Source organism: Rhinopithecus roxellana, chromosome 6, assembly GCF_007565055.1.
Source record: "Rhinopithecus roxellana isolate Shanxi Qingling chromosome 6, ASM756505v1, whole genome shotgun sequence".
Lineage (NCBI taxonomy): Eukaryota > Metazoa > Chordata > Mammalia > Primates > Cercopithecidae > Rhinopithecus > Rhinopithecus roxellana.
The window spans coordinates 48,556,765-48,577,690 of NC_044554.1; the positions used below are offsets into that span (position 1 = coordinate 48,556,765).

The 20,926-nt window shown below is 47.1% G+C and overlaps 1 protein-coding gene across 1 annotated transcript in view; it reads right to left on the reverse strand.

Annotated features, from left to right (window-relative positions):
* The window catches only part of RAC1 (Rac family small GTPase 1), a 32,475-nt gene extending 11,913 nt beyond the window's left edge, over positions 1–20,562 (reverse strand). Inside the window, exons 1-3 of the mRNA XM_010367744.2 lie at positions 20,226–20,562; positions 6,402–6,473; positions 383–500 (exon numbers count right to left, since the gene is read on the reverse strand). Of these exons, the coding sequence (XP_010366046.1) occupies positions 383–500; positions 6,402–6,473; positions 20,226–20,260 (225 nt within the window). The 5' untranslated portion in view covers positions 20,261–20,562. The remainder of the gene's footprint in view (positions 1–382; positions 501–6,401; positions 6,474–20,225) is intronic.
* Positions 20,563–20,926: the final 364 nt, after the last annotated feature.

A 20,926-nucleotide genomic window follows, 5' to 3' on the forward strand; every position in this document is an offset into this window, starting at 1 on the left:
TTAAAGAAACCTGAATCTTAACTGCTTAATTTGATTCTGTGGTACAAAACAGTCACACAGCAAACTTGTCTTCAAACCAATTGGTGTTAAAAACTGATTTGCAAAAACAAAACAAAACAAAAAGTACCTTTCATATGGTTATTCTAAAGCTAAATGGAAGACTGTAAAATGCCCAACAATGGAACAGCTGTTAACGCTCAAAACACAAAACCCCTGCCATCTAGGGGGATGTTTATATGGAACTAATTCCACCCCGTCTGCTATTTACTCAATATCCAAATGCTGGCAATATAAGCAAGTCCACAGGTAACATGCACTAATTAAACGCTCGAGAATTATATACTCTAAAAAAGACACATCAAAAATCAGCTGCAATACTTACTGTTTGCGGATAGGATAGGGGGCGTAATCTGTCATAATCTTCTTGTCCAGCTGTATCCCATAAGCCCAGATTCACCGGTTTTCCATCTACCATAACATTGGCAGAGTAATTGTCAAAGCTGCAGAACGGAATGAAAACGGTTAGTCACAGATGTGGAACCTAAGTCACTGTCCCGGCCATCCTAGAGAAGGTGTGCCAAGAAAAAGGGTGGGGATGGGCCTGGAGGCTGCCACACCAGCAAATGTCCCTGCAGGCACGAGGAGGAAGGAGGTGGGGGCGAAACCCGCGGGAAACAAACCAAACCCAAAACTTGGGAAAGAAAAATGAAACAAACAAACAAGCTATTTAAGTGAAACAAATCACCGTCAGAAATACATACATTTCACTTTAAACAAAGTTTTAAGACTTTTATTCCAGGAAGAAATAAGTGTAAAATTAGCCCCGGTTTCTTTTTTTTGAGGCGGAGTCTCGCTCTGTCGCCCAGGCTGGAGTGCAGTGGCCGGATCTCAGCTCACTGCAAGCTCCGCGTCCCGGGTTCACGCCATTCTCCTGCCTCAGCCTCCCGAGTAGCTGGGACTACAGGCGCCCGCCACCTCGCCCAGCTAGTTTTTTTGTATTTTTTTAGTAGAGACGGGGTTTCACCGTGTTAGCCAGGATGGTCTCGATCTCCTGACCTCGTGATCCACCCGTCTCGGCCTCCCAAAGTGCTGGGATTACAGGCTTGAGCCACCGCGCCCGGCCTAGCCCCTGTTTCAAATCCTACTTGTTGGGTTTTTCATGTACTTATGTCACTCATTTTCAACAAGAGAGCTGGCCACTAGAGCTACCCTCTGCAGGGTTTCCAGAAGGTCTGAGTGTAGAGCAGTAATACAAGACACCTGACTTAACAAGCCTCCCAATAACATTTTCAAAGTGAGTGTACCTGATGACACAAATGTTTAAATTCACGTGAAGTTGGCCAGGCGCGGTGGCTCATGCCTGTAATCCCACCACTTTGGGAGGCCGAGGTGGACGGATCACGAGGTCAGGAGATCGAGACCATCCCGGCTAACACGGTGAAACCCTGTCTCTACTAAAAATACAAAAAATTAGCCAGGCATGGCGGCGGGCACCTGTAGTCCCAGCTACTTGGGAGGCTGAGGCAGGAGGATGGCGTGAACCCGGGAGGCAGAGCTTGCAGTGAGCCGAGATCGCACCATTGCACTCCAGCCTGGGTGACAGAGCGAGATTCCGTCTCCAAAAAAAAAAAAAAAATTCACATGAAGCTGCTACACAAATTAGTCAGGAGAGGTAACCCAGCAAAGCCTACAGGCTGACAGAGGGAAATCAGACCCAAGTTAAAAATTGCTACTGGTCAGCAGAAACCAAGCTTTAGAAGAGAATAGTGTTTCCTCTGGACAGGAAGGCAAAAAAGAAAAGGAAAAATATAATAAAAAGCAGAGGCTGGGCACGGTGGCTCACGCCTATAATCCTAGCACTTTGGGAGGCCGAGGTGCATGGATCACCTGAGGTCAGGAGTTTGAGACCAGCCTGGCCAACATGACGAAAACCCTGTCTCTACTAAAACTGCAAAAATTAGCTGGGGCATGGTGGTGGGTGCTTGTAATCCCAGCTACTTGGGAGGCTGAGGCAAGAGAATCACTTGAACCTGGGAGAGAGAGGTTGCAGTGGGCCGAGATCGCATCATTGCACTCCAGCCTGGGCAACAACAGTGAAACTTTGTCTCAAAAAAAAAAAAAAAAAAAAAAAAGGAAGAAGAAGAAAGAAAAGGTGATGGTGACAGACATGGTAATTATGCTTCCATAAGAAAAAGATTATAGGATAAATGGTATTGTGACTTTCTTTCCCCTATAAGGAAAGAATAATCAGGTCCTTGCCTCATTCTATACCAAAAATTCTAAATGGATTAAAGATAAAAATTTTAGCCACAAAAAACCTAAAAAAAATACTAGAGCATACTTTTGCATTATTTAGGTAGGAAAGGCCTTTCTTTTTTTTTTTTTTTTTTTTTTTTTTTTTCAGACGGAGTCTCGCTCTGTCGCCCGGGCTGGAGTGCAGTGGCCGGATCTCAGCTCACTGCAAGCTCCGCCTCCCGGGTTCACGCCATTCTCCTGCCTCAGCCTCCCGAGTAGCTGGGACTACAGGCGCCCGCCACCTCACCCGGCTAGTTTTTTGTATTTTTTAGTAGAGACGGGGTTTCAACATGTTAGCCAGGATGGTCTCGATCTTCTGACCTCGTGATCCGCCCGTCTCCGCCTCCCAAAGCGCTGGGATTACAGGCTTGAGCCACCGCGCCCGGCCGGTAGGAAAGGCCTTTCTAAGGTACAACATACAATTCTGAGGGAGAGGTGGTATTATTATTATTATTTATTTTTTTGAGACGGAATCTCACTCTGTCACCCAGGCTGGAGTGCAGTGGCGCGATCTTGGCTCACTGCAACCTCCGCCTCCCGGGTTCAAGTGATTCTCCTGCCTCAGCCTCCTGAGAAGCTGGGATTACAGGCGTGCACCACCACGCCCGGGTAATTTTTGTATTTTAGTAGAGACGGGGTTTCACCATGTCGATCAGGCTGGTCTCGATCTCCTGACCTCGTGATCCACCTGCTTCAGCCTCCCAAAGTGCTGGGATTACAGGCATGGGCCACCGCGCCCAGGTGAGGGGGTATTATTTACATTAAATGCTAAATTTCTATATGGCAGAAGACACATAATGAAGATCAAAGACAAATGACAGACTGAGAAGGATTATTTACAAAACGTTCCATCAGGCCACGTGCAGTGGAGCATGCCTACAGTCTAGCTACTCAATCGGCTGAGGTGGAAGGACCAGCAGTTCAAGTCCAGCCTGGGAAATACTGCAAGATCCCATCTCAAAAAAAAAAAAGAAAAGAAAAGGGAGGGAGGTTAAAAGAAAGGAGAAGGAAGGAGGGATAGAGGGAGGGAGGGAAGAAGGGATAGAGGGAGGGAGGGAGGGAAGGAGGGATAGAGGGAGGGAGGGAGGGAAGCAGGGACAGAGGGAGGGAGGGAGGGAGGGAGGGAGGGAAGAAAATGTTCCATCAGTAAGAAAAAATTTCAGGAGAAAAATAAGAAAGATTTAAACAATTCACAGGAGACTAAAAACGTAAACATTCAAAAGAGCCAGGTGTGGTGGCTCACGCCTGTAATCCCAACACTTTGGGAGGCCAAAGTGGAGAATCACTTGAGACCAGGTGTTCAGGACCAGCCTGGGCAATATAGCAAGACGTAGCTCGACAAAAACACGTATTTTTTGTTTTTTCTTTTTTGGAGACCGGGTCTTGCTCTATTGCCCAGGCTGGAGTGCAGTGGCACAATCTCGGCTCACTGCAACCTCCGCCTCCCACGTTCAAGCAATCCTCCTGCCTCAGCCTTCTGAGTAGCTGGGATTAGAGTCATGTGCCACCATGCCCAGCTAACTTTTGTATTTTTAGTAGAGACGGAGTTTCACCATGTTGGCCAAGTTGGTCTCAAACTCCTTACCTCAGTGATCCACCCAGCTCAGCCTCCCCAAGCGCTGGGATCACAGGTGTGAGCAAAATTACTTAATTTAAAAAAAAAAAAATTCAGCCGGGCGCAGTCGCTCACGCCTGTAATCACAGCACTTTGGGAGGCTGAGACGGGCGGATCACGAGGTCAGGAGATCAAGACCATCCTGGCTAACACGGTGATACCCTGTCTCAATTAAAAATACAAAAAAAAAAAAAAAAAAAAAAAAAAAACTAGCCGGGCGTAGTGGCGGGCACCTGTAGTCCCAGCTACTCGTGAGGCTGAGGCAGGAGAATGGCATGAACTCGGGAGGTGGAGCTTGCAGTGAGCTGAGATCGCGCCACCACACTCCAGCCTGGGCGACTGAGCAAGACTCTATCTCAAAAAAAAAAAAAAAAAAAACAAAGATTTTAACCACATCTGTGATTAGAAATGCAAATGGTTAGATAACTTCAACCCACGTTAATGGCAGCGTGTACTAAGAGGCCACTTTAGTTAAGGCCAGCAAAGTGACAGCTTTGTAGACAGCAATTTGGTAGTATCTACCAAAAAATAATTTTTTTTTTTCTGGAGACAGAGTCTCACTCTGTTGCTCAGGCTGAAGTGCAGTGGTGCAATCTCGGCTCACTGCAACCTTTGCTTCCCGGGTTCAAGCAATTCTCATGCCTCAGCCTCCCGAGTAGGTGGGACTACAGGAGTGCACCACCACGCCTGACTAATTATTACATTTTTAGTAGACATGAGAGTTTTACCATGTTGGCCAGGCTGGTCTCAAACTCCTGACCTCAAGTGATCCTTCTGTCTTGGCCTCCCAAAGTGCTGGGATTACAGGTGTGAGCAATCACACCTGGCTGTATCTACCAAAATTTAAAACATCCATTGTCTTTTGATTTGGCACGATTTCACTTCTAATAATCTATCTGAGTGTACACAAAGACATGAGGGACAACATTGAACACGGCAATGTTTGTAACACCAAGAGTCCAAGCGACCAGTGGGTTAAATCGGTTACAGTACTTCAAAATCATGAATCATTAATGATTTAACCTTTATCTACACATGTAGTTAAGGAAAATCTCCCCCATAAAAATTTAGGACAACAGGGACAGCATGATTCCACTTACACTAAACAATGGGCGCCAGGTGCAGTGGCTCACGTCTGTAATCCCAGCATTTTGGAAGGCCGAGGCGGGCAGATCACCTGAGGTCAGGAGTTTGAGACCAACCTGGCCAACACAGTGACACCCATCTCTACTAAAGAAACAAAAATTAGCCAGGCATGGTGGTGTGCGCCTGTAATCCCAGCTACTTGGGAGGCTGAGGCAGGGAATCGCTTGAACCCAGGAGGCAGACATTGCAGTGAGCTCAGATGGCATCACTGCACATTCCAGCCTGGGCGACAGAGAGATACTAACTCCAAAAAAAAAAGAAAGGAAAACAGCAACAAAAAACATGGGTATGACACTTCAGAGAGCACCTGGGTGTGTGTTGTGCCTGAGGAGGGGAGGCGGCAACACCTACCCAGCTTACACGGGGAGGACTCACAGCAAATGCAGTATGGTGCATTATGAGGCTCAGCTACATGGGCTCCTGGGTAACCCATCACCAGAGCAGCACTTTCCTGTCTCCACCCAATTCTGCTGCCTACAAGGAGTAAGCAATTCAACAGCCAGTTCCATCCTCCTATGCCCCCTTCAACACACACACCCAAGTTTCAGTTCCAAAGCCCTATACCTCAATGTTGACACGTAACCAACTGATGACTTATCGGCAAAGGCCAATTAAATCATAATGGAATCCTTCCCATTCCAGTTCCCAGAAAGCCAATGCATCTGAAACTCTTGTACTGACAAGGACTGTCTCTGATCAGATTTTTGGTCAGAGTCCTTGTGTCCAACTCGGGTTTTCTTTAACATCATCCAGTCTCTATACTTCAAGTTAAACTTTGTCTTCTGGATGTCTAAAAATCAATTAGCAAAGCTGTGTTTGTTCCATCATACCAGAAAAGTTTATCTTACCCTATGTTTTTTGTTTGTTTCTTGGTGGGTTATTTTTTTTTTTTTTTTTTTTTTGAGGTGGAGTTTCACTCTTGCTGCCCAGGCTGGAGTACAGTGGCACGATCCCAGCTCACTGTAACCTCCGCCTCCAGGGTCTGAGTGATTCTCCTGCCTCAGCCTCCTAAGTAGATGGGATTACAGGCACACGCTACCACATCCGGCTAATTTTTTGTACTTTTAGTAGAGACGGGGTTTCATCACGTTGGCCATGCTGGTCTCGAACTCCTGACCCTCAGCTACTCCACCCACCTCAACCTCCCAAAGTGCTGGGATCACCACACCCCACCCTATTTTTTAAAAGCCTAAAATACCTTATAGATTTCAGTGAATGTTTAAGAAAAAATTAGTATCTGTTCATATGAGGATTAAAGATGGCTTTACAGCCAAACAAATGGTCAAAGGAATGTGTAAACCGTAACACAGACAAGTTAACTCCCAATTTAATTGAAGATACTTACACAGTAGGGATATATTCTCCAGGAAATGCATTGGTTGTGTAACTGATCAGTAGGCAAGTTTTACCTACAGCTCTAAAGAGAAAGAGAAAAAAGGTTGCTTAGTCAACATGAATGTAATCTTAGCTTTCATTATTCTGTCAAAATAATCTCTAGAGAAAAAAAAATCAAGGCATATACATCACACGCTTAGCGTTAAAGAAAATGTTTTCTATAACCCTTTATCACCACATACACATTTGTACCCTGAAATTTAAAGTCAACAAACTAGAATTTCTCAGAAAGGTAGAGTCAGGAACTATTCACGTTCTGTTTAGGTACCTGGTGTTAGCATTAATAGGCAAGAAACAGTTGTTACCTATGTACAAGCTTCAAGAGAAGCAAGATTTTAAAACTTCACGTCTCTTCTGTGAACATCCGTAGAGTCTTTCATCCAAGAATCGTAAGTTTGATCCCGAAAGACTTTTTTTTTTTTTTGAGATTGAGTCTCATGCTGTCGCCCAGGCTGGAGTGCAGTGGCACCATCTTGGCTCACTGCAGCCTCTGCCTCCCAGGTAGCTGGGATTACAGGTGCCCACCACCACGCCTGGCTAATTTTTTTTTTTTCTAGTAGAGACGGGTTTTCGCCATGTTGGCCAGGCTGGTCTCGAACTCCTGACCTCAAGTGATCCGCCCACCTGGACCTCCCAAAGCGCTGGGATTACAGGCGTGAGCCACCACACCCAGCTTAAAGGTATTTTAATTAATACTAATACACAAGCACAGCTTTCTTTGGCCACTTGTACTTCTCTAAGTAACTTATTTTGCTGTCTTAAGTGGCACAGCTCAAAAATCCCACCACATCCCTAGAGCCTCCCCTCTGGCAATCGGCAATGACTGTTCTCTTGAGAGAAAGTGCTTAGTCAATAAACCACCACACATAACTGCCATCACATTAATTCAGCTGTATTCAACTGCCACCTCCCCCAGCCCCAGTCCTCACACAGCACTGCAGTCTATAAGCAGGGGCTATCACAATACATCCCAGACATATTAACCAATAGCTCAGAGAGGATGGGAGTTAAACTTTCCAAACAAAGAAGTGTGTAGAAATACTTCAGAGAAAGGAGCACCACCTGCACAATTGGTAATGGGTAGAGACTAATCCTAATATTACCAGTGTGCCACTAGGCAGAAGTCAGAGTGGTGGCTGAAAGTCTCCCAACCATCTGGAATGTTTTTCAAGAAGCTATCACCTAATAACTAAGATCACCACATCATTAGCAAAACATAAAGGTATCCAACTTTTACAGCACTGACAAGGCAAACTTAAGGGCTTATGTGAGAGCTCAAGTCTCTGGCATCCTGAGGGTTCAGTTAGCCAAGTGCTCTCCTTAATAAGCCCTTCTCTCTGCTGTGCTGTCAGTTTACCAAGGTCACAATGATACATCAGTGTCATAACTTGTAAGATTTTTGTCGTTCAATCTCAACTACTATAAATGAGAATTCACCATAAAGTTAAGTGCTTTTCCATTTTCCCTCACACTCAAGGCAGATTACAGGCCCAGCCAGTCTTGCCAATACTCATTCACTCATGACATTATTGAGGGCTTAACAAAAGTTGGAACTCGCCATTCCAAAGACTTCAGAGAGTCAAACATTACATCACCAGGAAGTAGCTTCCAACTCCTAAAGGCTTTCTAAACAGAAATGACTCATTGGACATACATTTTGTTAAAAGCTTAGAATGTGAAAATAAACCTGTATGAGCAGGAGCCTAAGCTTTGGAGTCAAAAGCCTAGATTTGAGACCCAGGTCCAATTCTAGCACGTACTGGCTGTAATTTTCTTGGCAAGTTTCAACTTCCTCATGTCTGTTTTTTTACCTGTAAAATCAATGCAAAACTACCAGCTCCATCCCCAAACTACTGTAAGCATTAATTCAATTTCAATTTATACCAACCGTGTGCTACACCAGAAGCATACGAGGTGCTAAAGATATATTAATGAACAAGACCTCATGGAGTAAATGCAGTCATAAAATTTAAAAATAAGGAATATGGCCGGGCGCGGTGGCTCATGCATGTAATTCCAGCACCTTGCGAGGCCGAGGCAGGCGGATCACACGGTCAAGAGATCGAGACCATCCTGGCTAACACGGTGAAACCCAAAAAATACAAAAAATTAGCTGGGCATGGTGGCAGGCGCCTGTAATCCCAGCTACTTGGGAGGAGGAGGTAGGAGAATGGCGTGAACCCAGGAGGCAGAGCTTGCAGTGAGCCGAGATCACGCCACTGCACTCCAGCCTGGGAGACAGAGCGAGATTGCGTCTCAAAAAAAAAAAAATAGAAATGCAATCATCACATGAAATTATGGGTGTGATAACTGTTATTATTAAAGCAGCTCTGGAAACGTACAGCAAAAGAGCTAACATTTCTAGAGCTGAAAAAAATATTTTTAGGCCAGGCATGTTGGCTCATGCCTATAATCCTAGCACTTTGGGAGGCTGAGGCGGGTGGACTGCTTGATCCCTGGAGTTTAAGACCAGCCTGGCCAACGTGGAGAGAAACCCAGTCTCTACTAAAAATACAAAAATCAGGCGGGTGTGGCAGTGTGCACCGGTAGTCTCAGCTACTTGAGGGGCTGAGGCAGGAGGATCGCTTGACCCCAGGAGGGAGGTCAAGGCTGCAGGAAACCAAGATTGCACCACTGCATCCAGCCTGAGGGACAAAGTGAGACCCTGTCTCAAAAAAATAGATTTTTTTATATTAAAAAATAAAAGCCTGGTGCGGTGGCTTAGGCCTGTAATCCCAGCACAGGAGGCTGTAATCTCAGCACAGGAGCATGAGGTGGGAAGATCGCTGAGCCCAGGAGTTCAAGACCAGTCTGGGCAACAAAGGGAGATCTTGTTTCCATAAAAAAATTCAAAAATAAGCGGGGTGTGGTGGCACGTGCCTGTAGTCCCAGCTACTCAGGAGACTGAAGCAAGAGGATCCCTTCAGTCCAGGAATTAGAGGTGGCAGTGAGATGTGATCACACCATTCCATCCCAGCCTAGGTGACAAAGCAAGACCTCATCTCAAGAATAAAAAAAAATAAGTATTGGCCAGGCGCGGTGGCTCAAGCCTGTAATCCCAGCACTTTGGGAGGCCGAGACAGGCGGATCACGAGGTCAGGAGTTCGAGACCATCCTGGCTAACACGGTGAAACCTCGTCTCTACTAAAAAATACAAAAAGCTAGCCGGGCGAGGTGGTGGGCGCCTGTAGTCCCAGCTACTCAGGAGGCTGAGGCAGGAGAATGGCGTAAACCCGGGAGGCGGAGCTTGCAGTGAGCTGAGATCCGGCCACTGCACTCCAGCCTGGGCAACAGAGCGAGACTCCGTCTCAAAAAAAAAAAAAAAAAAAAAAACAGTAAGCAGTGGCATAGGGAAATATGTTACCTCTTCTTGTTAAGGACGTGGGGACGAGATCCTACTTGGAAAGTCACAGGTTTTAAGTTGCCAAGAAAGCACTGGATTTTAGAAGAAGCCTCCAACTGCAGTGTGGCAGGAGGCCTGAGAACGCCAGGGTCTCACTCAAGGCAGGCACACATGGAAGCTGCTGCTACAATTCAGGGGCCACCCAGGGTGGCCTGGACCAAGAATGGCGACTCGACAGTGAAGACAAGTGGGCTGTTTCATGGACTGCTTGAACTCAGAGGCAGAACAAACATCACTTAGCCATGGTTTAGATGTGGCACCTGAGGAAGAAAGTGGAGCCTAAGGCTCTAAGGGACCTTTTTAAAAATGATAAAGGTTGGCTGGGCACAGTGGCACACGCCTGTAATCCCAGCACTTTGGGAGGCCAAGTGCGCAGGTGACCTGAGGTCAGGAGTTCGAGACCAGCCTGACCGACGTGGAGAAACTACAAAATTAGCTGGGGGTGCGTGCCTGTAATCCCAGCTACTCAGGAGGCTGAGGCAGGAGAGTCGCTTCAAACCAGGAGGCAGAAGTTGCAGTGAGCCAAGATTGCACCATTGCACTCCAACCTGGGCAACAAGAGCGAAACTCTGTTTCAAAAAAAATAAAAGATAAAGGTTGTGTAAAAACCTTAACAACAGTTGCCACTCAGTGTCAAGAATAAGCTGCTTCAAGGTTTTGACTGTTATGATAAAACGTCATATCACTTCTTTTACGATCCTGTCCTAAGTCTCTTCTATGTATATGAGGAACAAAGCTACTACTATAAATGCAATCAGCTGTGTCTAACATCCTCTAAAACTTTCTTTACCAAACATCTTTAGCTGAGAAAGGCTCAACTGTCAAAAAATTCAAGATACTGGCATAACCTGATATTGACTGAAATTTTATTACCAGTCACTATTTGTTACACATCTATGTCTTATAAGAACATTATTAAATTATAGAATTCTTAAAGTACAACCTTACCTTTAAACTAAGTGCAATCTTAAAAGATAAAATCAACTCCTCTTTAAGTCTTTTAATGAAAACTTTTACTTAATTTCTTAAAATGGGTAAAAGAAAAAGGTTATTCCACTCCTATTAGCATACTTATTCCTTCCTTGTCCACGCTGCGCTTCCACAAACCAAGTCAACATCTGCACTGGGCAATGTGACAGCCTTTCCATGGCCTTTCACTCATGAAGAATGGAAGCCGTATTTGGCCATAAGTCTTGACTCATGCTGCTGGAGAATTTCTGGAAGTTACTACTTGCTTTGGAATTTCTAACTTTATAAAATTAACTGCTCAGTTCAACCTCTTTTCAATCATTGAGCGATGTCATCACTCTAGGAAACAACATGAGTGAGCTGGAAGAAAGTTCATGCCATTTCTACATTGGATTTCCCCCTAGCTCATGATGCTACAATTTTTTTTAAAACCTATCTGCGCTTCCCCTGCCCTATCCTGTAGAAATAACCACAATGAAAGCAAATAACTTATGTTCCTATTATGCTCTTCATTTCTCCATTAAGAGAACTTTTTTTTTTTTTTTTAGACACAGAGTCTTGGCTCTGTCTCCCAGGCTGTAGCTCAATGGTGCAATCCTGGCTCACCACAACCTCCGCCTGCTGGTTCAAACAATTCTCCTGCCTCAGCCTCCCAAGTAGCTGGGAGTACAGGTAAGTGCCCCTATAACCAGCTGATTTTTTTTTTTTTTAAAGTAGAGATGGGGTTTTGCCACATTGGCCAGACTGGTCTCGAATTCCTGACCTCAGGAGATCCACCCACCTGGCCTCCCCAAGTGCTGGGGTTACAGCCGTGAGCCACCAAGCCTAGCCAAGAGAACTTTCTGAGGGGAGTGAGGGAAACTTTAGTGTTACTTCCTGAAATCTATAAACCAAAACTTAAAAGCACACACAATCAATAAATCTGGAAACACTAGGAATTTCCTCATGTTAAAAAAAAAAAAGGATCTAGGAAGCTCAAAAATAACAACTTTCTGCACTGCCTTTTTTTTTTTAAAGACACGTTGATCTTAGGACAGAAAAGCCAAACTCTTCCAATGACAATTACAATTGCAAACCAAAATACACAGCATATACTGCTGTCTTAAAAGCGATCTTGGCCAGGCACGGTGGCTCTTGCCTGTAATCCCAGCACTCTGGGAGGCCAAGGCAGGTGGATCACTTCAGGCCAGGAGTACAAGACCAGACTGACCAACATAGTGAAACTGCATCTCTATTAACACAAAATATTAGTTGAGTGTGGTGGCAGGCACCTGTAATCCCAGCTACTCAGGAGGCTGAGGCAGAAGTACTGCTTGAGGCCAGGGGGTGGAGGTTGCAGTGAGCCGAAATCACACCACTGCACTCCAGCCTGGGCAACAGAGCAAGACTCTGACTCAAAAAACAAACAAAAAAAAGTATGTAGATCTTAAGGACAAGGCAGCAGAATTTAGTAACTATCAAATATATATTCATACTTATTGAATAAATTAAAGACCTTACATAAAGGTCCTCAATTTACACTGAGAAATAAGATATGGGGATTATGTAACGGTAGGCCTTATATATAATTGCATTAATTATGCAGATAAAATCTGTCCGGAAAAATATACCACTAGAGTAGTTCAGTGCTAAATAAACACAAAACCTAATCTAAAATTATGATGTTCTACCACCAATAGCTGACTTCACAATCAATGTAAAGAAAACTAGCCACAGGCCAGGCGTGGTGGCTCACGCCTATAATCCTAGCACTTTGGGAGGGCGAGGTAGGTGGACTGCCTGACCTTAGGAGTTCAAGACCAGCCTGGGCAGCACGGTGAATCCCCATCTCTACTAAAATACAAAAGAAATTAGCTGGGCGTGGTGGGAGGCTGAGGCAGGAGAACTGCTTGAACCTGGGAGGCAGAGGATGCAGTGAGCTGATATTGTGCCACTGCACTCTAGCCTGGCGACAGAGCAAGACGCTGTCTCTACCAAAAAAAAAAAAAAGGCCGGGCGCGGTGGCTCAAGCCTGTAATCCCAGCACTTTGGGAGGCCGAGACGGGTGGATCACGAGGTCAGGAGATCGAGACCATCCTGGCTAACACGGTGAAACCCCGTCTCTACTAAAAAATACAAAAAACTAGCCGGGCGAGGTGGCGGGCGCCTGTAGTCCCAGCTATTCGGGAGGCTGAGGCAGGAGAATGGTGTAAACCCGGGAGACGGAGCTTGCAGTGAGCCGAGATCCGGCCACTGCACTCCAGCCTGGGCGACAGAGCGAGACTCCGTCTCAAAAAAAAAAAAGGAAAGAAAGCTAGCCATTATCACCAGTAGAGGCTTCAAAAAATTAAGATACTGCATAAAGTTTCTCACTCAGGCTGAAGACACCATGTACAACTGAGCTGAAGTCTGAAGCAGGCTTTACTTTAGACCACCTTTCTAGAATCAAGTTTAACCCTGGTGTGGCTGATACAAGCCAGCTGAACACACAAGAGTTCAAAAATAAGAACTGATATCTAACTGCACACAACCCCTATTCTTTTTCAAAATCAGGCTGGGCGTGGTGGCTCACGCCTGTAATCCCAGCACTTTGGGAGGCTGAGGTGGGTGGATCACCTGAGGTCAGGAGTTTGAGACCGGCCTGGCCAAGATGGTGAAACCCCATCTCTACTAAAAATACAAAAATTAGCAGGGCGCAGAGGTGGGTGCCTGTAATCCCAGCTACTCAGGAGGCTGAGGCAGGAGAATCGCTTGAATCTGGGATGCGGAGGTTGCAGTGAGCAGAGATCATGCCACTGCATTTCAGCCTGGGCAACAGAGCAAGACTCCATCTCAAAAAAAAAAAAAAATCAACTCCTCTATAAATCCTCTTAAAAAGGTCCCTCTGATAACAGGAAGACATGAGAAAGCCAATACAGCAAAATGAACAAGTAGAGCAAAATGTTGTCATAAGAGTCTAGGCCATGGGTATGTGCATGCTGACTATACAATGCTTTCCACTAATCTATCTGAAATTTTCCATGTGAAGACATTGCAGGAAAATATTCCTACTGACCACATGCAATCTGCCTTGGTGGCAAGACTCCAGATAAAAACATCTCCTTTCTAGGAAGACTAGAATTTTAAGAGCTACCTGGTGATGCAGAGGTGAAAAACCAGGCAGTACTAAGGTATCAGACGACTAATGCAAAAGACAGAAAGTTATAAAGCGTGAATTTAAGGTTTCTAAAAATGATTTCCTGATGCTCCTCCCACTTAGCCCAACTACAAACTTCTACTGTAACATTCATTTCAAATTTAAACAACAAAAGAACACATTATGTGTAATTTTTTTGGCTTATTTCATCAAGAAAAAAACTGCATCATGAATAATATTATCAACCAAGATCAGAGCCACATACTACACCAAAATTTGGAGGCTAGTGCAGAATTCAAATACCTTTACAACAGGTCAAAAATATGGAACCCCATGCCTTGAGAGGAAAACACACAAAAACTGTAAAGTTTAAACAAATTCATGGTTCATGCCACCACCCTTCAACGAAGTAGAGAGTAAATGGTATACATTCCTGTAAGGATGATGTCACGGAAGGCATTTTTCACGTTCAACTAAGAAACTCCTGGACAGTAATGTCCAAGTCAGACACGGGGCTAGACAGACCAATCTGGACTCCACTTTGTATAAAGAGTGAAACATAGAGAGCTTCAAGTCATTCATTCCCATCCTTTTAATCAACCAACACCAAAACAATACTATTAAAATAGTTGTGGCCAAGTGCAGTGGCTCAGGCCTATAATCCCAGCACTTTGGGAGGCTGAGGCAGGAGAATCGCTTCAATCCGGGAGGCAGAGGTTGCTGTGAGCCCGTATCGCGCCACTGCACTCCAGCCTGGGTGACAGAGCGAGACTCTGTCTCAAAACATAATAACAAGCAATTTAAAAAAATAAAAATAAAAATAAAGCAATTGTTTAGGCCAGGCATGATGGCTCACACCCGTAATTCCAGTACTTTGGGAGGCCAAGGCGGGTGGATAACCTGAGGTCAGAAGTTTGAGACCGGCCTGGCTAACATGGAGAAACCCCGTCCCTACTAAAAATACAAAATTAGCCAGTGTGGTGGAGCACGCCTGTAATCCCAGCTACTCGGGAAGCTGAGGCAGGAGAATCGCTTGAACACAAGAGGCGGAGGCTACAGTGAGTCAAGATAAAATATAAACAAATAAATAATAAAACAGTTGTTTATAAATACCTGAATGTAAAATGCTGTCTTTTTTTTGAGACGGAGTCTCACTCTGTTACCCAGGCTGGAGTGCAGTGGCACGATCTCAGCTCACTGCAACTTCCACCTCCCTTGGTTCAAACAATTCCCCTACCTCAACCTCCTGAGTAGCTAGGATTACAGGCACCCACCACCATCCCTGGCTAATTTTTTGGTATTTTTAGTAGAGACAGGGTTTCACCACGTTGGCCAGACTGGTCTCGAATTCCTGACTTCAGGCAATCCGCCCGCCTTGGCCTCCCAAAGTACTGGGATTACAGGCGTGAGCCATCCTGCCCAGGTGATGCTGTCTTACCTAAGAAAAGTTGAGAGAAATCTTGAGGCAAAAGTCCACTAAGTGAAAGTTACAGGGTGGGGCAGCAGTAAGGTGGAGGAAAAACAGTATCATAGAGCCCATGCTCAGAAACGACTATCTTAGAATAAAATAGTATTAACCTTATATCATATTTCATGGCCAATCGCAATTAAATTGCTATTCAGGAAATCTAGAATTTTTTTCTTTTTGTTTGAGAAGGAGTCTTGCCCTGTCGCCCAGGCTGGAGTGCAGTGGTGCGATCTCGGCTCACTGCAAGCTCTGCCTCCCAGGTTCATGCCACTCTCTTGCCTCAGCCCCCAGAGTAGCTGGGACTACAGGCGCCCGCCACCACCCCCAGGTAATTTTTGTACTTTCAGTAGAAACAGAGTTTCACCATGTTGGCCAGGCTGGTCTCAAACTCCTGACCTCAGGTGATCCTCCTGCCTTGGCCTCCCCAAGTGCTGGGATTACAGGCGTGAGCCACCACGCCCGATTGACATATTTTCATATGGGTGTATTACCAGTCTCTTTATCAGTCAGGGTCCCAGAAAGAAAAAATTCATCCCAGAAGATTCGAATAGAGATTTTCATGAAGGAATTATTCACAAAGCTGTAGGCAGAGTTAAGGAGCAAACAAGATGGCAAGGCAGGGCCGGGCGTGGTGGCTCAAGCCTGTAATCCCAGCACTTTGGGAGGCCAAGACGGGCAGATCACGAGGTCAGGAGATCGAGACCATCCTGGCTAACACGGTGAAACCCCGTCTCTACTAAAAACTACAAAAAAAAACTAGCCGGGCGAGGTGGTGGCGCCTGTAGTCCCAGCTACCCGGGAGGCTGAGGCAGGAGAATGGCGTGAACCCGGAAGGCGGAGCTTGCAGTGAGCTGAGATCCGGCCACAGCACTCCAACCTGGGTGACAGAGCAAGACTCTGTCTCAAAAAAAAAAAAAAAAAGATGGCAAGGCATCCGAAGACTAGCAATGAGAAGAAGACAGAACCACCCCTAGGGATGAGACAAGGAGCAGGAGTTTCCTTTGGAGCCCAGTGTAAGCAGAGGCACAGGAGGGCAGGATGAAGGGAGGGCAGGATGAAGGTACAGCCTGAAAGGACACTGCCATGGTCCAGGCAAAGGGTCAAAGCAGGAATTGACAATGATGTATCCCCTTTAAAAAAAAAAAAAAAGTGAGTTTCCCTCTGTCACACAGGCTGGAGTGCAGTGGCGCAATCTTGGCTCACTGCAATCTCCACCTCCCAGATTCAAGCGATTCTCCTAACTCAACCTCCTGAGTAGGTGGGATTACAGGCGTGTGCCACCACGCCTGTAATTAGCTAGGTGTAGACACATGTGCCTGTAGTCCCAACTACTCGGGAGGCTGGGGTGGGAAGGTCGCTTGAAACCCAGGAGATGGAGTTGTGGTGAACTGAGATCCTGCCATTGCACTCCAGCTTGGGCAACAGGGTGAGATCCTGTCTCAAAAAAAAAAAAAAAAAAAAAAAGCAAAACAAACTATTAGAGATACATCTTTGGCCGGGCACGGTGGCTCAAATCTGTAATCCCAGCACTTTGGGAGGCCAAGGCGCGCGGATCACGAGGTCAAGAGATTGAGACCATTCTGGTTAACACGGTGAAACCCCGTCTCTACTAAAAATACAAAAAAATTAGCCGGGCGTGGTGGCGGGCGCCTGTAGTCCCAGCTACTCGGAGGCTGAGGCAGGAGAATGGCGTGAACCCCGGAGGCAGAGCCTGCAGTGAGCCGAGATTGTGCCACTGCACTCCAGAAAGGGCGAAGAGCAAAACTCTGTCTCAAAAAAAAACAAAAAAAACTGTCCTTGCTCAAATGCTCATAACTAATTTAAAAAAAAAACAGACTGAACACTCAAGGCCACAGGTTTTTTTGTTTGTTTGTTTTTTTGAGACGGAGTCTCGCTCTGTCGCCCAGGCTGGAGTGCAGTGGCCGGATCTCAGCTCACTGCAAGCTCCGCCTCCCGGGTTTACGCCATTCTCCTGCCTCAGCCTCCTGAGTAGCTGGGACTACAGCTGGGACTACAGGCGCCCGCCACCTCGCCCGGCTAGTTTTTTGTATTTTTTTTTTTTTTTTTTGTTTGTTTGTTTGTTTGTTTTTTGAGGCAGAGTCTCACTCTGTCGCCGGGGCTGGAGTGCAGTGGCCGGATCTCAGCTCACTGCAAGCTCCGCCTCCCGGGTTTAGGCCATTCTCCTGCCTCAGCCTCCCGAGTAGCTGGGACTACAGGCGCCCGCCACTTCGCCCGGCTAGTTTTTTTGTATTTTTAGTAGAGACGGGGTTTCACCGTGTTAGCCAGGATGGTCTCGATCTCCTGACCTCGTGATCCGCCCGTCTCGGCCTCCCAAAGTGCTGGGATTACAGGCTTGAGCCACCGCGCCTGGCCAAGGCCACAGGTTTTTAAACCTACTACTCCCTCACAGAGCCTCAGTACTAGAAACCCAGCAACAGTAGCTGGCACTTACTAAGCACTCAGCAAGGGGCACCTGCGAAGTAGGGTAACCAACATCTTGTTTAGTCTTGTTGACCTCCCGCTGAACCGCCTCTCCTGGGAGGTGGGGGATGTGCTTAGGGTTACCCCATGTAAGCGGTGGGATGGGTATTTGAAGGGAGGGTCCAGATTCCAGGATAGGCATTCGACAAGTTATCTGACTAGATAAAACAGCCAATTCAAACCGCAGAGGTCTTTAATCGGTTAGTATTAAATAAACGTATCTGCTATGCTTGTTTTAGTTTCAGAAATTTTCAAATAATTATCAGCAATATGACTTATAAACAAAAAAAAACCGGCCGAGGCGGGGAGATCACTTGAGGTCAGGAGTTTGAGACCAGCCTGGCCAACATGGTGAAACTCTGCCTCTACCAAAAAAATAAAAAATAAATAAATAAATAAAATTACCTGGGGGGGGGGGGTGTCTGCCTGTAATCCCAGGTACTTGGGAGGCTGAGGCATGAGAATTGCTTGAACCCGGGAGGCAGAGGTTGCAGGAGCAGAGATAGCGCCATTGCACTCCAGCCTGGGCGACAGAGTGAGACCCTGTCTCAAAAAGAAAAAAAAAGAAAAGAAAAGAAAAAAAAATTGGGCTGGGCACGGTGGCTCACGCCTGTAATCCCAACACTCTGGGAGACCCAGGCGGGTGGATCACCTGAGGTCAGGAGTTCGAGACCAGCCTGGCCAACATGGTGAAACCCCATCTCTACTAAAAAATACAAAAATTAGCCTGGCACGGTGGCGCATGCCTGTAATCCCAGCTACTAGGGAGGCTGAGGCAGGAGGATCGCTTGAACCTGGGAGTTGAAGGTTGCAGTGAGCCGCAATCGTGCCACTGCACTCCAGCCTGGGCAACAGAATGAGACTCCCTCTCAAAAAAAAAAAAACAAAAACCTTGAATAGCCTACATACTCTTAAATAAGTGAAAGTTAGAATTTTTAGTTATTATATAAACAGAATTATGAGGCATTAATAATATTCCTTCACACTTCCAAGACAAATCCGACAGATGGGCATCTTACAAAAATCAGTTGTCTAATTATCCTTCTTGTATCTGAATTGCAAGAACCAAAATCTGTCCTAATGACAAATTTGAAGAATATCAACCAAGTTAACGGTGATGCCAGAACTTGCCTTGGACTTTACTGGAATATGTACCAGTTGCACTGAGTTTTATTAAACTGGTAGTAATTCTTTCTTGCTAACACTAACCTATACAAGCAAAGCTGAGACGCGCGATTTTGCTTGGGTTACACTGAGATTCTTGTTTCTATGGGAGAAAAAAACAGCATAAGACAAGTCTTGTCTTCCTCCAGGGCCTGTAACCACCACGGACAGTCATGAAAAGCCATGCCTGGAGTCACAGGGGGCCAGTTCTGCTACATCCCATACCTAACGCGTTAAGCAAAGAGTTTGTCAATGACCACACCACGTTAAAAAAAAAAAAAAAAGAAAAAAAAGAAAAAACAGTCTCCCTTACAGCCGGCTTCTCCCTGCCAGCATCTTGAAAACTTTCTCCACGGAGTAGGCGAAAACAACAATTTTAAGAATCCTAACAGTGGCAGAAGTGTAAGTCGAAAATAAGTTTAGAAGCCGGGCGCGGTGTCACCCCGCGCTTTTGGAGGCTGAGAGGCAGGAGAATCACTTGAACGCAGCAATTCGAGACCAGCCTGGACAACACAGAGAGACCCCATTTCTACAAAAAGTTTTAAAGATTAGCCAGGCGTGGTGGCACACGCCTGTAATCCCAGCATTTTTGGGAGGCTGGGATGGGAGGATCGCTTGAACCCAGGAGTTCGTGACCGGCCTGGGCAACACAGCGAGAACCCGTCTATGGAAAAAAAAATATTTTTCTAAAGAAAAGTTTGGGGGCACCAAACAGGCCCGCACAATCAAGCATGCATCATATATCGACTTGACCGCCGCGTTCCCAACACAGCTCTCAAGGCGAATTGAGAGGTTCATGCGAAAAAACAAGTGTCCCTTTTTGGAAAAATGGTCAAAATCTCCAAGAGCGCTTCCTCTACGAGCGCTCCCGAGAAAGGTGGCGGGCAGCGGGCGGCGTCCGGGAAGAAAGCCGGAGGGTGGAGTTCACTTTTCCCTCCGGCCGGCGAGAGGCAAGGCCCTCCTCCATCCAGAGCCGGAACCAGGCACGCGCCGCCCGGGAAGTCAGGGTCCAGTGGGGGCGCCAGCCCGCGGCCCCCGCCCCGCGATACAGGCCCAGGCCCACCGCCTACGCGAGCCCGCGGCGGACGCCGGCCTGTCTGGGCCCCAGTCCGGGCCAGACCCCCGCCCACGCCCGACCCCGCCGTCCCCAGTCCGGCCCCGGCCGCGCACTCACCCGTCTCCCACCACCACACACTTGATGGCCTGCATCTGGGCCGCTCGCTGGGCCGCGGCGGCGGCGGCAGGGCGCTGAGATAGGAAGCGGCGGGCTCGGGGCGCGGCGGACGAGCGCGCGGCTTAAGGGCGAGGGGGCGCTCGGTGCCGGGGCCCCTGTCCACGCCGCCTCACCCTCCGCGGACTGGAAGCTCAAGCCCGGCAGCGGCCACCACCCAAAGCTGAGGAAAACTGCAGAGAAACAGGAAATGGCCGCTCCACTCACATCCGGCCTCCCCTCCCCCGCGCCGGCGTCGCCGCTCCCAGGTTCCGGGCGGGGCCGCTCCCGCCCGCGCCGCTCCCGGGGTTTCTCTGGACTTCGGGAATGCTCGGAAGCGCTCGGGACCGCTCGGCTCCGACCGCGGGGCGCGGCGGCCGCCATCTTGGCGCGCTAAGGGGGCCTGGGCGTGGCCGGACCTGCAGGTGCCTTCCCTGGGGTTCAGGGTTTGGGCTTTAAGAGGAACCTATCAGCCGGGCGCGGTGGCTCACGCCTGTGATCCCAGCACTTTGGGAGGCCGAGGTGGGCGGATCACCTGAGGTCAAGAGTTCAAGACCAGCGTGGTCAAAATGGTGAAACCCCCGTCTCTAATAAAAATACAAAAAATTAACGGGGCGTGGTGGCAGGCACCTGTAATCCCAGCTACTCAGGAGCCTAAGGCAGGA